The 11,106-nt window shown below is 42.0% G+C and overlaps 1 protein-coding gene across 1 annotated transcript; it reads left to right on the top strand.

Annotated features, from left to right (window-relative positions):
- Positions 1–233: 233 nt before the first annotated feature.
- Positions 234–9,843, top strand: LOC104280776 (snRNA-activating protein complex subunit 3-like). Its single transcript, XM_009878540.1, has 4 exons — positions 234–350; positions 2,265–2,369; positions 2,865–3,014; positions 9,736–9,843. The coding sequence occupies exons 1-4, from the start codon at positions 234–236 to the stop codon at positions 9,841–9,843; spliced, it is 480 nt and encodes a 159-aa protein (XP_009876842.1).
- Positions 9,844–11,106: the final 1,263 nt, after the last annotated feature.

Below are 11,106 nucleotides of genomic sequence, written 5' to 3'. Positions count from 1 at the left end.
CATCCCATCCCATCCCATCCCATCCCATCTTGCAAATAAGAGGAAAGAAGAACACAAGCTGAAATCCACAGGCTGGCCCGTATACTACCAGGTTTTATGGGATTCAGGAGAAAAAAGCATTGTAGTTTAGTCTGCCATACTAAGAGTTAGAAATGCTGCACTTCGAAAGCTGCATTTAGTACCTTGTGTAATTTTAAAAATATACCTAAGAGATTCTGCATGGAAGTTGTTGAATGAAATTTTGTCCTGTGTTCCTGCCCCTCAGAATTAGAAAGAAGGCATTAGAGAGGAGAGAGGAAACAATTATTGTGGATCGGGCTTGCAGACAAGAAACTCTTGCTTATGAGATGGTAAGTTGCCTGTCATCTTGTAGGATCTCAAGACAGTTCAGCACAGCCAAAATCCAACTTCTGGTTGCTTTTTTAATTTATTTTAATCATTATCAGAGAATCATGGAATGGTTAGGGTTGGAAGGAACCTTAAAGGTCATCTAGTTCCAGCTCACCCTTTCACTAATCTTTGTACGCTCTAATGTTTGCGGATAGAAGTTTGCAGTAATGATTAAGATTAAAGACATTCTGTAGAAAGGTAGGACAGGAACTCTGCACTGACAGTCTGTTGGTACCAGATGTAGTAAGGAGGAATTCCTGCTCATTACCACTGTGTGACTCCTTTTATGTGGTTGCTAATGAAGCATTATCTAAGGGATCAAGTGTACTGAGCATCATATGAACTTATTGTAGATCTAGACAGAATGCATGATGGTTTTGCTCCTCAAGTCCTGTGTTGGAATCTAAAGCTTTAATGTGTAAATGATTGAAAGCTGATTTCTGTAGGCCTGAAAGAGAAAGACCGTAGGAGCATGGTGGCACTATGTTCCTAATTTTCAGCTTTGTAACTGGAGTTTCTCAGCCGTTCTGAGCTGTCAGAATCCAAGACTGTAGTGATCAGCCCCTTGAAAGCCACCTGTAATGCCTTTAACTGTGCTTAGTGCCTCTCTTTAAGATTTCTTCACAACCTAAATAGGAAAACTTAATTTTTAAAATTTTGGAGTGCTGGAGTCTGTCACTTGAACAGGCAAGCCATGAACTACTGTAACGGTTAGGGATGGAGATATAGTGAGTAAGGACCCTTACTTGTGACTACTAAACATTTCTTCCCCTTGAGGTTTCATGGTCTGTCATGAGTGATCTTGTTGCAACTCTCCAGAGGCCCAGGCAGATGATGTTAACATTGAGATGCAACAGCTGTGTTGAGATCTTAGCCTAGGGCATATCTGAGAAAATATTTGCAATAGAAATCTTCATTAAGGGTTTCAGTGAGCAATGTCTTCTTTCTATTTCTGAAGGATGAGCATGTGGTCAGTTACTGCATACTTTAAGCAAGCTGTGGTTAACTGATTTGTGTATCAAAGCTGGTTGGTGTCCTAGAACAGGATGAGAGCAATAAGAAACGTGAGTCTGGAATGTATAGCATGAAGAAGGGAGATGCAGTGGATAGAGCACAAGCATCTCTAAGCTGAAATCTCACAGCAGTACACGCTCCTGTTATTAAATCTGGAGAACACTTCATGCTGGTGGGAAGTGTGCAGTCAGTATTCTCTCTTGATTTGTTGAAAAAGGAGGAAACTGACTGCCAGAGAAAAGTGCCTACCCTCATTCTCATAGCTGGGCTATTTCTTGAACACAAAGAAGGATGGAAAGGTTTTCACTCTTGTAAAACAGTAGTGTGGCAAGGATAGTGCTGGATTTTGGGTTTGGATTTTGAAGAAATTGAGACACCCAGCTATGTCGTTCCCTAAAAAGAAAAAATGACACAATAATTTTCATTTTTGAATACTTCTCCTATGGCTAGTTTCTAGGTCAGTCATTCTCAAGTTGAGGATTGGAATCCCCCTTTACATGTGAAAGCATTCAAAGAGCATTTCAAAGCATTAAGTGATGGAAGGTGGTAGCAGCTGTGTTCCATGACAGCAGAGTGGCAGTAGGCTTTAATTCCTTTATGCTGGGTTGCTCAGTAGCCAAGGTGTCGCCAGCTATCTTATAATTCTGCAGAGCTGAGGAATGAAGGAGAATGCTTGAAATAGTAATTACAGCAGTTTCTCACCTTTCCATCTTTGGAGAAAGTAGACTATTATCAATTAAGAAGGCTACACAGTCAAAAACAAGCTACAGTTAGAACAGCATTTCTCAGACTTTTATCCAGGGGTTATGATATATAAGTGGTTGCCAATATGATATATATATGTGTCTTTATTTTTCCAGGAGTCGCATGCAATTGGAAAGAGGCCAGAGAATCCAGCAGATCTAGTTGAGGAGGGAGAACTGCTTTTAACTCTGAACATCTTCTATCCTGTCATATTTCAGAAGGTTGGTACTAAATTCTCACGGTTATATTCTCTTGCCTCCTACTCAGGTACTGTCATGCTTTCTTGATCGGTTATAATCAGTGAGTCCACTAAGGAAGCACGGTAAACACTGTGGTAACTTCTTAAGTTTTTTCCAGAATCTGGCTTTCATTCTGTTAGTGGTTTACAAAACGAAATTTTACAGTAATTACTCAGCAGTTAATTATTTCACAGAAAGCTCAAAATATGAAACTAAACACACAAAAAGTACTCTATCTGGATTTGAGATAATTGTGGTCATTTTTCTGTCTTCCCTGCACTTTCTGGTAGGTAATGTGACTTGAGTTTCTGAATAAATCTGATAAATGGTAGCTTTAGGAGAAGCTGAGGCAAAGTGTTTAAAATCTTTTAGAGACGTAATGTGCCATATGCTGCCATCAATGACCTCAAGCTGAAAAGCAGTACTGATGCTGGCAAGTGATTTTTACTTCAAGCTTATATGTGGTTTTCTTTTTAGCATAAAGATCACAAACCTTATCAGACAGTCCTTGTACTGGGCAGCCAGAAGCTCACCGAGCTGAGAGACTCAATTTCCTGTGTCAGTGACCTCCAGATAGGTGGCGAGTTCAGCAGTCAGCCAGATCAAGCACCAGAGCACATCAGCAAGGTAAAACCCTCTGTGTGGAATGCTCTGCATATGTAGAAGCTTTGTAAACATACAAGAGAGAGGGAAGTAGAGTTTTGTTATTGTCATTCAGCACTAAATTCATCTGCATTAGTTCTGCCTGTATGTTGCACTACAAGTAAATAATTCCTGGTGGCCTTACCCAGTCAAACTGTTTTGTGCAGTGTCAAGAAAAACATTATTAGTGCTAATGCTGGGAGGTAGTAACACAGTGGGTTCTTGTGTAGATGTATCCCTGTGGACTGACTTGACTTGGAGCTTTATTCTGAAACACCAGAAAGCTAAATGTAGAGCACCTCCTCTGAACTTAACATGCTTTGGTGTTTGCAACTGGGTGCTGATCAGAAATAGGAATGAAGATTAATCCCCTCTTCCACAATTGTCAAGTGTTCTCTGGGGATATGCCGAAGGGGTCAATAAAGATATCTCAGTGACAGAGATTCCACATCCTCCATAGGCAACCTGTGCCAGTGATTGGTCACCCTCACAACAAAAATTGTTCCCTGATGCTCAGAGCGAGCATCCCGTGTTTCAGTGTGTGTCTGTTGCCCCAGGTGCTGTCAGTGGGCACCACTGGAAAGAGCCTGGCACTGGAAAGAGCCTATCTTCATTGCATCTTCCCTGGTGGTGGTTGATGATAAGATCCGCCCTTGACTCTTCTCTTCCCTGGGCTAAACAGTCCCAGCGCTCTTAGCCTCTCATAGGAGAAATGCTTCAGTTCCTTCATCTTCATGGCCTGTGTGGGATTCACTCTCCAGTATGTTCATGTGTGTCAGGTACTAAGGAGCTCAGAACTGGGCACAGGATTGCTTGTGGTACCTCACTAATGCTGAGGAGAGGGGAAAGATCACCTTCCTCAACCTGCTCACACTACTTTGTCTAATGCAGTACAGGACCCAATTTGCCTTCTTTGCTGCAAGGGCACATGCTGGCTCATGGTCAACCTGGTGTTTATCAGAACCCCCAGGTTCTTTAATGCCAAGCTGTTTTCCATCTGATGGGCCCCAAGCACATAGTGGTGCATAACGTTATTCCTCCCTAGTTGCAGGACCTTGTGCTTCTCCTTGTTGAACTTCGTGAAGTTCCTGTTGGCCAATTTCTCCAGCCTTTTGAGGTCATTCTGGGTGGCAGTATGATCACTGGTATATCAGCTGCTCTCTGAGTTTTGTGCCAGCAGCAAAGTTGCTGAGGGTACACTCTGCCTCATCATTTAGATTGTTAATGAAGATGTTAAATAGAACGGGACCCTATGCTGACTCCGGAAATACTCTACTAGATATTAGCCTCAAGCTAGAGTTTGTTTCACTAATTGTCACGCTTAGGGCCCAGCTACTCTACCAATATTAGGTATTAATAGTACAGTATATTATCAATATAATACAAATAAAAAAAGGTGTGATATGCAAGCTGAAATAAACCAGAGGATGTTGTGTATTTCTGTACATAATAGTGGAAAGATGGCGTATCCTTTTAAGGGTGCTGGTCGGCAGGAGTCAGCTGTGTGCCCTGGCAATCAAGAGGGCAAACCCTGTCTTGGAGTGCATCAAACACAGTATGACCAGCCGGTCAAGAGGGTGATTGTCCTGCTGTGTTCACTGTTGGTGCAGCCTCACCCTGAGTACTGTGTGCAGTTCGGGACCTCACAATTTAAGAAGAGTGTTTAAATACTTGAATGTGTCCAAACAATGGCAACAAAACTGGTGAAAGGGCTGGAAAACATGCCCTGTGAGGAGCAGCTGAGGACTCTTGTGGTTGTCTGGTTTGGAGAAAAAGAGGCTGAAAGGTGACCTCATTGCTCTCCGGAGCTTCCTGAGGAGCTGAAGAGTAGAGGGAGGTGCTGATCTCTTCCTCCTGGTATCCTGTGATAGAATGCATGGGAATGGCTGGGAGCTGTGTCAGGTGACATTCAGTCTTGATGTTAGAGAACATTTCTTTGTTGAGAGTGGTCCAACACTGGAGCAGGCTTCTTGGAGAGGTGGTCTGTGCTCCAAGCCTGTCAGTGTTTAAGAGGGATTTGGACAATGCCCTTAATAGCATGCTTTAATCTCAGCCCTGAACTGGTCAGTCAGTTGGACTAGATGATCACTGTAGGTCACCTCCAACTGAAATATGCTGTTCTGTTTTATTCTGTGCTTCTTTTTGGTTTGGTTTCCATTTTCCAGACAAACGCTATTAGTCAGAAAAACAGCAGGGGGATGTTTAAGATGATTGTGCAATATTAAGATGTTTCATTCCACAGAATGGTTACTTTTAACAAGGATCCTGGATTTTTAATGTGGTTACTACTACTGTTGGAATTCCCTGCAGAAATGAAATGGGGTATTCCTCCTTGCAAACTGAAGGATAATGCAAAGTCTAGGAGGGAGGAATGTCAGACTCATATCTGTGGCCAACATTAATTTGGAAAGACCTAACTCAAATTCCCAAGAAGTTTATAATGGAGGTACCCTTGGCTTCTATGACAAACAGCTGTTTTCTGAAGTTTGGAGCACTTTTAAAGGACTGGCTAACTCAGAACTGATGTGAGATACAGAAGTAGGTAAGGAGTTGCATTACTTAGACTTTGTGGTTGTAGAGCCAGGGAGAGTGACAGTAACAGAGCCGAAACAGATCGTCTGAATGTGAAACACATTTCTACGGCTGTGCCTTCGTGCATGTGCATCTCCAGTCACAAGTCCTATCTCTGGCCCCAGTGTCTGCATTTCCTGTGTTTTGACACCTTAAGAGTTCATAGCTCAGAGACCTCTGGGCACAAATGATCATTTGTTCTCTGCTAATAAAGACACATAAGACTGGTCAGGGGATCCAGAGTCGCTAGTTGTCCACAGTTGCCCATTTGATTCTTATTTAGTCTCTTACGCCAATGTAGTCAGTCTGTAAAATAACTCATGCTCACTTCTTGTCTTCTACTCTTTGTTTTCCATTTTAAGCTGTTTCAGGTCATGGGCAACCTCATGACAGATAGGTCATTAGGGTTCTGTGACTTAATGAGCAGTGAGCAACTCCCAAGTTAAAGAACTGGAGCAAGCTGGTTACCATGTTAGTCATGGAAAGGAACCAAGCTCCTTGTCGTTACCTTCCCGAGTCATTGACTGTCTGACCTGCCTGCACATGCACCTGTTGAAGAATAAATATAATCTTATCTGAGAGCTAGCACACAGCGTAATTAGAGATGTAAATTTGAGGACTGCTTGACTGTGATAAAACTGTGTGTTGATATATGTTGGAGAGATGCTTTATCAAAATGCTCACTCTTAAAGCCAGTGAATGAAGGATTCCTTGCAGTTTTCTATACACACAAGGAAAACATGGGATTTAAACAGGCTTTGTGCAATACATGGATGTCAGTCTATAATCGCAGGTAAAGTTTTTTTGCTGAAAGGTCGTGAAAAACTTCTTTTCTTCAAAGTGCAATTGAAAATACAGAAAAAAAAATGTATTCTGTACCTTACAGGTCCAACCGTTTGTGTATATAGTGTATCTTAGTGTTGCTTGTATGTTTTATGGTTGTGCATAGCTGTGTATCATAGAATTATAGAATCATAGAATGTTAGGGGTTGGAAGGGGCCTCTAGAGATTGTCTAGCCCAACCCCCCTGAAAGGCAGGATCACCTAGGGCAGGCCTCACAGGAATGCATCCGGGTGGCTTTTGAAAGTCTCCATGTGGGGATGGCTTCCTGCGCAGCAGTCAGTACCATAGTATTCCACTCTGAAGTGGTTTGAGGGGGTGTGGTCTAAGTCCTTCAGCCTCTCCTTACTTCCAGTAATGAGAGCTGTACAATGTAGCTGATCTGTTTTCCCCAGCCCAAAATAGACTTGCATTTTAGCAGTATTGCTCTTGCCACAGAGGTGATTATTTTTTTTACTATTATTTTTCTTCAGCAAAATGTAATAAAGTACCTGAACAATATGGTTCCATGCTTGCTGTGGGTTTTCAATCTGTGGCATCTCCCTCCTTCAAGGCCCACTGCAGAAGGCTTCCTTGAACTGTTTCTTAAGCACTGTACGTGTGATCAGTTTGATAATATACACTGCTACCTGGTCTCAGTCTTTAAGGAGTTGTAGCACAAACGAAAACAACACCCTCTTGTATGCCAGAAAGAACTTGGAAGAGCACAATTTAAAGGTAAAAAGATACATGGATAGAAAAGCACAACCTTTCCAGGTTTTATCTGCTCACATTACTTGTTTATAGAAATGTTTTGACAGCAACAACAGAAGATGGAAATTATGGGAAGCAGATATTAATTAGACAGTTACTATTTTCTTAATTGTTAGATTACATTTGCATTGAAATATAATATTTGTATGTATTTTCATCTCTTAATTGTGGCTATTTATGTCTCATGTAAATCTATTCAATTTCTTTCTCCTATAGTGTAGCTGTTCATAAGTTGCAAAACCACACACAATGCTTTGAGTAGAATCGTAGAGTGTCTTGAGTTGGAATGAACCCTTAAGAATCGTCAAGTCCAACTCACAGGACTACCTAAACTAAACCATGCGACTGAGAGCATCATCCAGACACTCCTTGAACTCTGACAGGCTTAGTGCTGTGACCACTTTTCTGGGGAGCCTGTTCCAGTGACCAACCACCGTCTTGGGAAGAACCTTTTCCTAATGCCCAGTCTGAATTTCTCTAGATGTAGCTTCATTTCATTTCCTCGTGTCCTAGTGATGGTCACCTGAGGATAGAAAGAGATCAGCACCTCTTTGTCTCTGCTGCTCTCCATGGGACAATTGTAGACTGTGGTGAGGTCACCCTTCTCCAAGGTGGACAAGCCAAGTGACCTCAGCCACATCGTGTAAGTCTTGCTCTTGAAGCCTCTCACCACCTTGGTCACCCTTCTCTACACACACACTAACAGTTTTATGTTCTCCTTATACTGAGGCACCCAAAACTGCACACAGTACTCGAGGTGGGGCTTTGCCAGTGCAGTGCAGAGTGGAACAGTCACCCCCTTGACCAGCCAGTGATGCTGTGCCTGATGCACCCCAGGGCACAGTTAACCCTTTTGGCTGCCAGAGTGTGGTGTCGTCTTGTATTCAACTTAATCATTAACCAAAACCTCTAGATCTCTTTCCTTGACACTTCTCTCCAGCCTCTTGTTCCCAAGTTTGTAAAAATACAGATAAATGTCTCTGCCTCATAGCTTTAGGAGAGAACAGCTCTGTGAGCGTTGTTGTGCAAGCAGTCTGGAGAGATAAACAAAATGATGTTGATGGTGCTGTTTAAAGAAGATGTTCTGCAGTTTTTTTATTTATTGTGTTCCTTCTCAAGGAGATGCTTGCAGCTGGAATGTGGTTTTTTTAATGGATGGATATGATTTTACCTAACTAGTTCTGTAGTTCTTCTGCAGGATTTACTACATGTGTCATGGAGGCTCTTGGGTTAGCTAAGTTTCTGGAGGTGATTTGGAATTTAGGGACTCCTGCACTGTTGGTATTAGTGCTATAAACTGTTAATTACCTTTGATAGTGAAAACCAGTACAAATGGTCTGCCTACATGTGATAAACTTTGTAATTAAGGGAGAATTTTGAAGGATGCAGGATTTTCATGGAGTCATATAGTCATAGAATGTTTTGAGTTGGAATGGGCCTTTAAAGCTTATCCAGCACAAGCCCCCTGCCGTGAGCAGGGACATCTTTAACTAGACCAGGTTGCTCAGAGACCTGTTCAACCTGACTTTGAATGTTTTCAGGGATGAGGTTTCTGCCACCTCTCTGGGCAACTTGCTGCAGAGTCCCACCACAGTGAAGAACTTCTTAATACCTAATCTACCCTCTTTCAGTTTGAAACTGTTACCCCTCATCCTGTCAATACACTCCTTGACAAAGAGTCTCTCCGCAGCCTTCCTGTACGTTCCCTTTGAGTACTGGAAGGCCACTACAAGGTCTCCACAGAGCCTGCTCTTCTCTAGGCTGAACAGCCCCAACTCTCAGCCTGTCCTCACAGGGGGTGTGCTCCAGCCCTCAATCGTCTTCATGGCCCTCCTCTGGAGTAAGTGGAGCAGGTCCATGTCTTTCTTATATTGAAGGCCCCAGAGGTGGACACAGCATTGCAGGTAGCATCTCAAGAGAACAGCGTAGAGGTCAGAATCACCTCCCTTGATCTGCTTGTCACACTTCTTTTGATGCAGCCCAGGATGTGATTGGCCTTCTGGGTAGTGAGAGCCAGCTCATACTCAGTTTTTCATCCACCAGAACCTCCAAGTCCTTCTCAGGGCTGCTAGGTCTGGATGAGGCTTTGAGCAGCCAGTTCTAGTGAGAAGTGTCCCTGCCCATTGCAAGAGGGGTTGGAACTAGATGATCTTGAAGGTCCTTTCTGACCAAACCGTTGTATGATTCCGTATCAGTACTGTGCAGTTACTTAATTTGTGCACTTTGTGCAATAATACATGCATGCTTTTTCTATGTTTTTGTAGAAATCCGTAACTGCTATGGTGGTGATAGAAATAAGAGAACTAAAATAATGCATAATGGCTTGAGAATAATAGCAGGGTAAATGCATAGCCAGCAATCATATAAGCCTTGTTGTCATATCAGCATCTAAAACTAGTGTAAAGCTTCTCATAGAAACATGTAGAAAGAGGTCTCATAATGCACTTTAGATACATAAAGTGCTTGGGTTTTGACATGTTCTTGTTTGAGGTTTTTAATCTAACACTAATGCAGACTAACCTCTCTCTATCTCCTTCTCAGGATCTCTACAAGTCTGCTTTTTTTTATTTTGAAGGCATCTTTTATAATGATAAAAGATATCCAGAGTGCAGAGATCTCAGCAGGTACAGTATTTGTAGACATGACTAAAGAAGGCCTTAAAGGACAGGAAAATTATTTAATTTTGTGTATGATGTGTGGTGTTTTAAAGACTGGAATGTCTAGTGCATGAAGCTAGAGTGAACTTTTCTTACCATCTTTTGGTGTTGAGTTGATTTTTACATAGAAATTTACTTTTACTTGCTCTACTTATTCTTTCCACTCACTTCCCTTCTGAAAGGGAATGAATACATTTTTACCCTACAAATCCTGTTTTGCCCTGTTGGGATGGGATTGCTGTGGAAGGTGACAGGTGCCAGTCTGTACCGGCTTTTTAAGTGCCCTCCCTAGTTGCGATAACTATCAAAAGCCTGAGAGGCAGTAGATGGTCACAAAGACACCACCACAGCTGTGTGGAATTCAGTTGTTCTGCTCATTTTTGAGAACAGGCTGAATGCCTACATGGTAAAGTCAACAAGGGAACTGTGTAACTGTTGGGAAGAGAAACCTGAGATGACATTGCCAAGAGTTTCAAGTATCTCTTATCTGGAACTAGACCTCACAACAGCTAAGCACAAGTCAGGTTGATTTAAACTATACATAGTACTTTATTTCAAGGAGGTATGGGCTTGGAGACACACTAGTGATGTTTAGATCAAGATGTTAAAATGGGTGGCATGGAAGAGCTCTGAGTTTGGACTCTGATCTTGTGCTGGATTTGGTGTGTGACTTCAGAGAATAATTATTTTGCTCCTTCTGTTTCTGTCTATGAGCAACAGTGGTTTTAATGGAATGGCTTGTGCTAACATACGCAGTTGTAGAAATGAAATGCCTTATATACAAGAGTGTGCTGAAAAGCCAAGAAATAATTGCAGCAGTTGCCAGTGCCCTTCCACTGCTAAATTTTGGAAATGTAACTGGACAGTTTTCAGCTTTGTATTGTTCCTTGGCAAGAACAACAAAAAAAAAAAGCTTTTTAATACTTTCAAACAAAATTATTGACCAAGGGAGCAAAAATGACCTGTTGATAACTTGAATTATTGAAATGCTTGAGAAGTGTTTTTTTGCCAACAACCTGACCTGGATGACTGCCATCAGGTGCATAAACTCTGACTAGAACTTCTTCACAAGCTGCCTGGTAGAGATTTAAAGGCAAGTGTTCCACAAGAACCGTTCACAGTTCTGTGGGGTTGTGATATTGCTGTGAAATTACCTTTAAGTTATTATGAAATGTTGTAAGCTGTTCTGATTTCCATTTTTATGACTATCTCCCAGTGAAGAGTTCTGCACGTGTTGTCATTCAACGCCCTCCCC

The sequence above is a fragment of the Apaloderma vittatum genome, unplaced genomic scaffold, assembly GCF_000703405.1.
Source record: "Apaloderma vittatum isolate BGI_N311 unplaced genomic scaffold, ASM70340v1 Scaffold16901, whole genome shotgun sequence".
Classification (NCBI taxonomy): Eukaryota; Metazoa; Chordata; class Aves; order Trogoniformes; family Trogonidae; genus Apaloderma; species Apaloderma vittatum.
The sequence above is the reverse complement of the archived record's forward strand: the minus strand, read 5'-3'. Positions and strand labels throughout refer to the sequence as shown.

Bases quoted from the DNA above. Each gene is read 5' to 3' on its own strand.
- LOC104280776 (XM_009878540.1), top strand. From the start codon at position 234: ATGAAATTTTGTCCTGTGTTCCTGCCCCTCAGAATTAGAAAGAAGGCA. The intron at 2,370-2,864 runs GTTGGTACTAAA...TTTTCTTTTTAG, and splicing joins ATCCTGTCATATTTCAGAAG to CATAAAGATCACAAACCTTA. The intron at 3,015-9,735 runs GTAAAACCCTCT...TCTCCTTCTCAG, and splicing joins CACCAGAGCACATCAGCAAG to GATCTCTACAAGTCTGCTTT.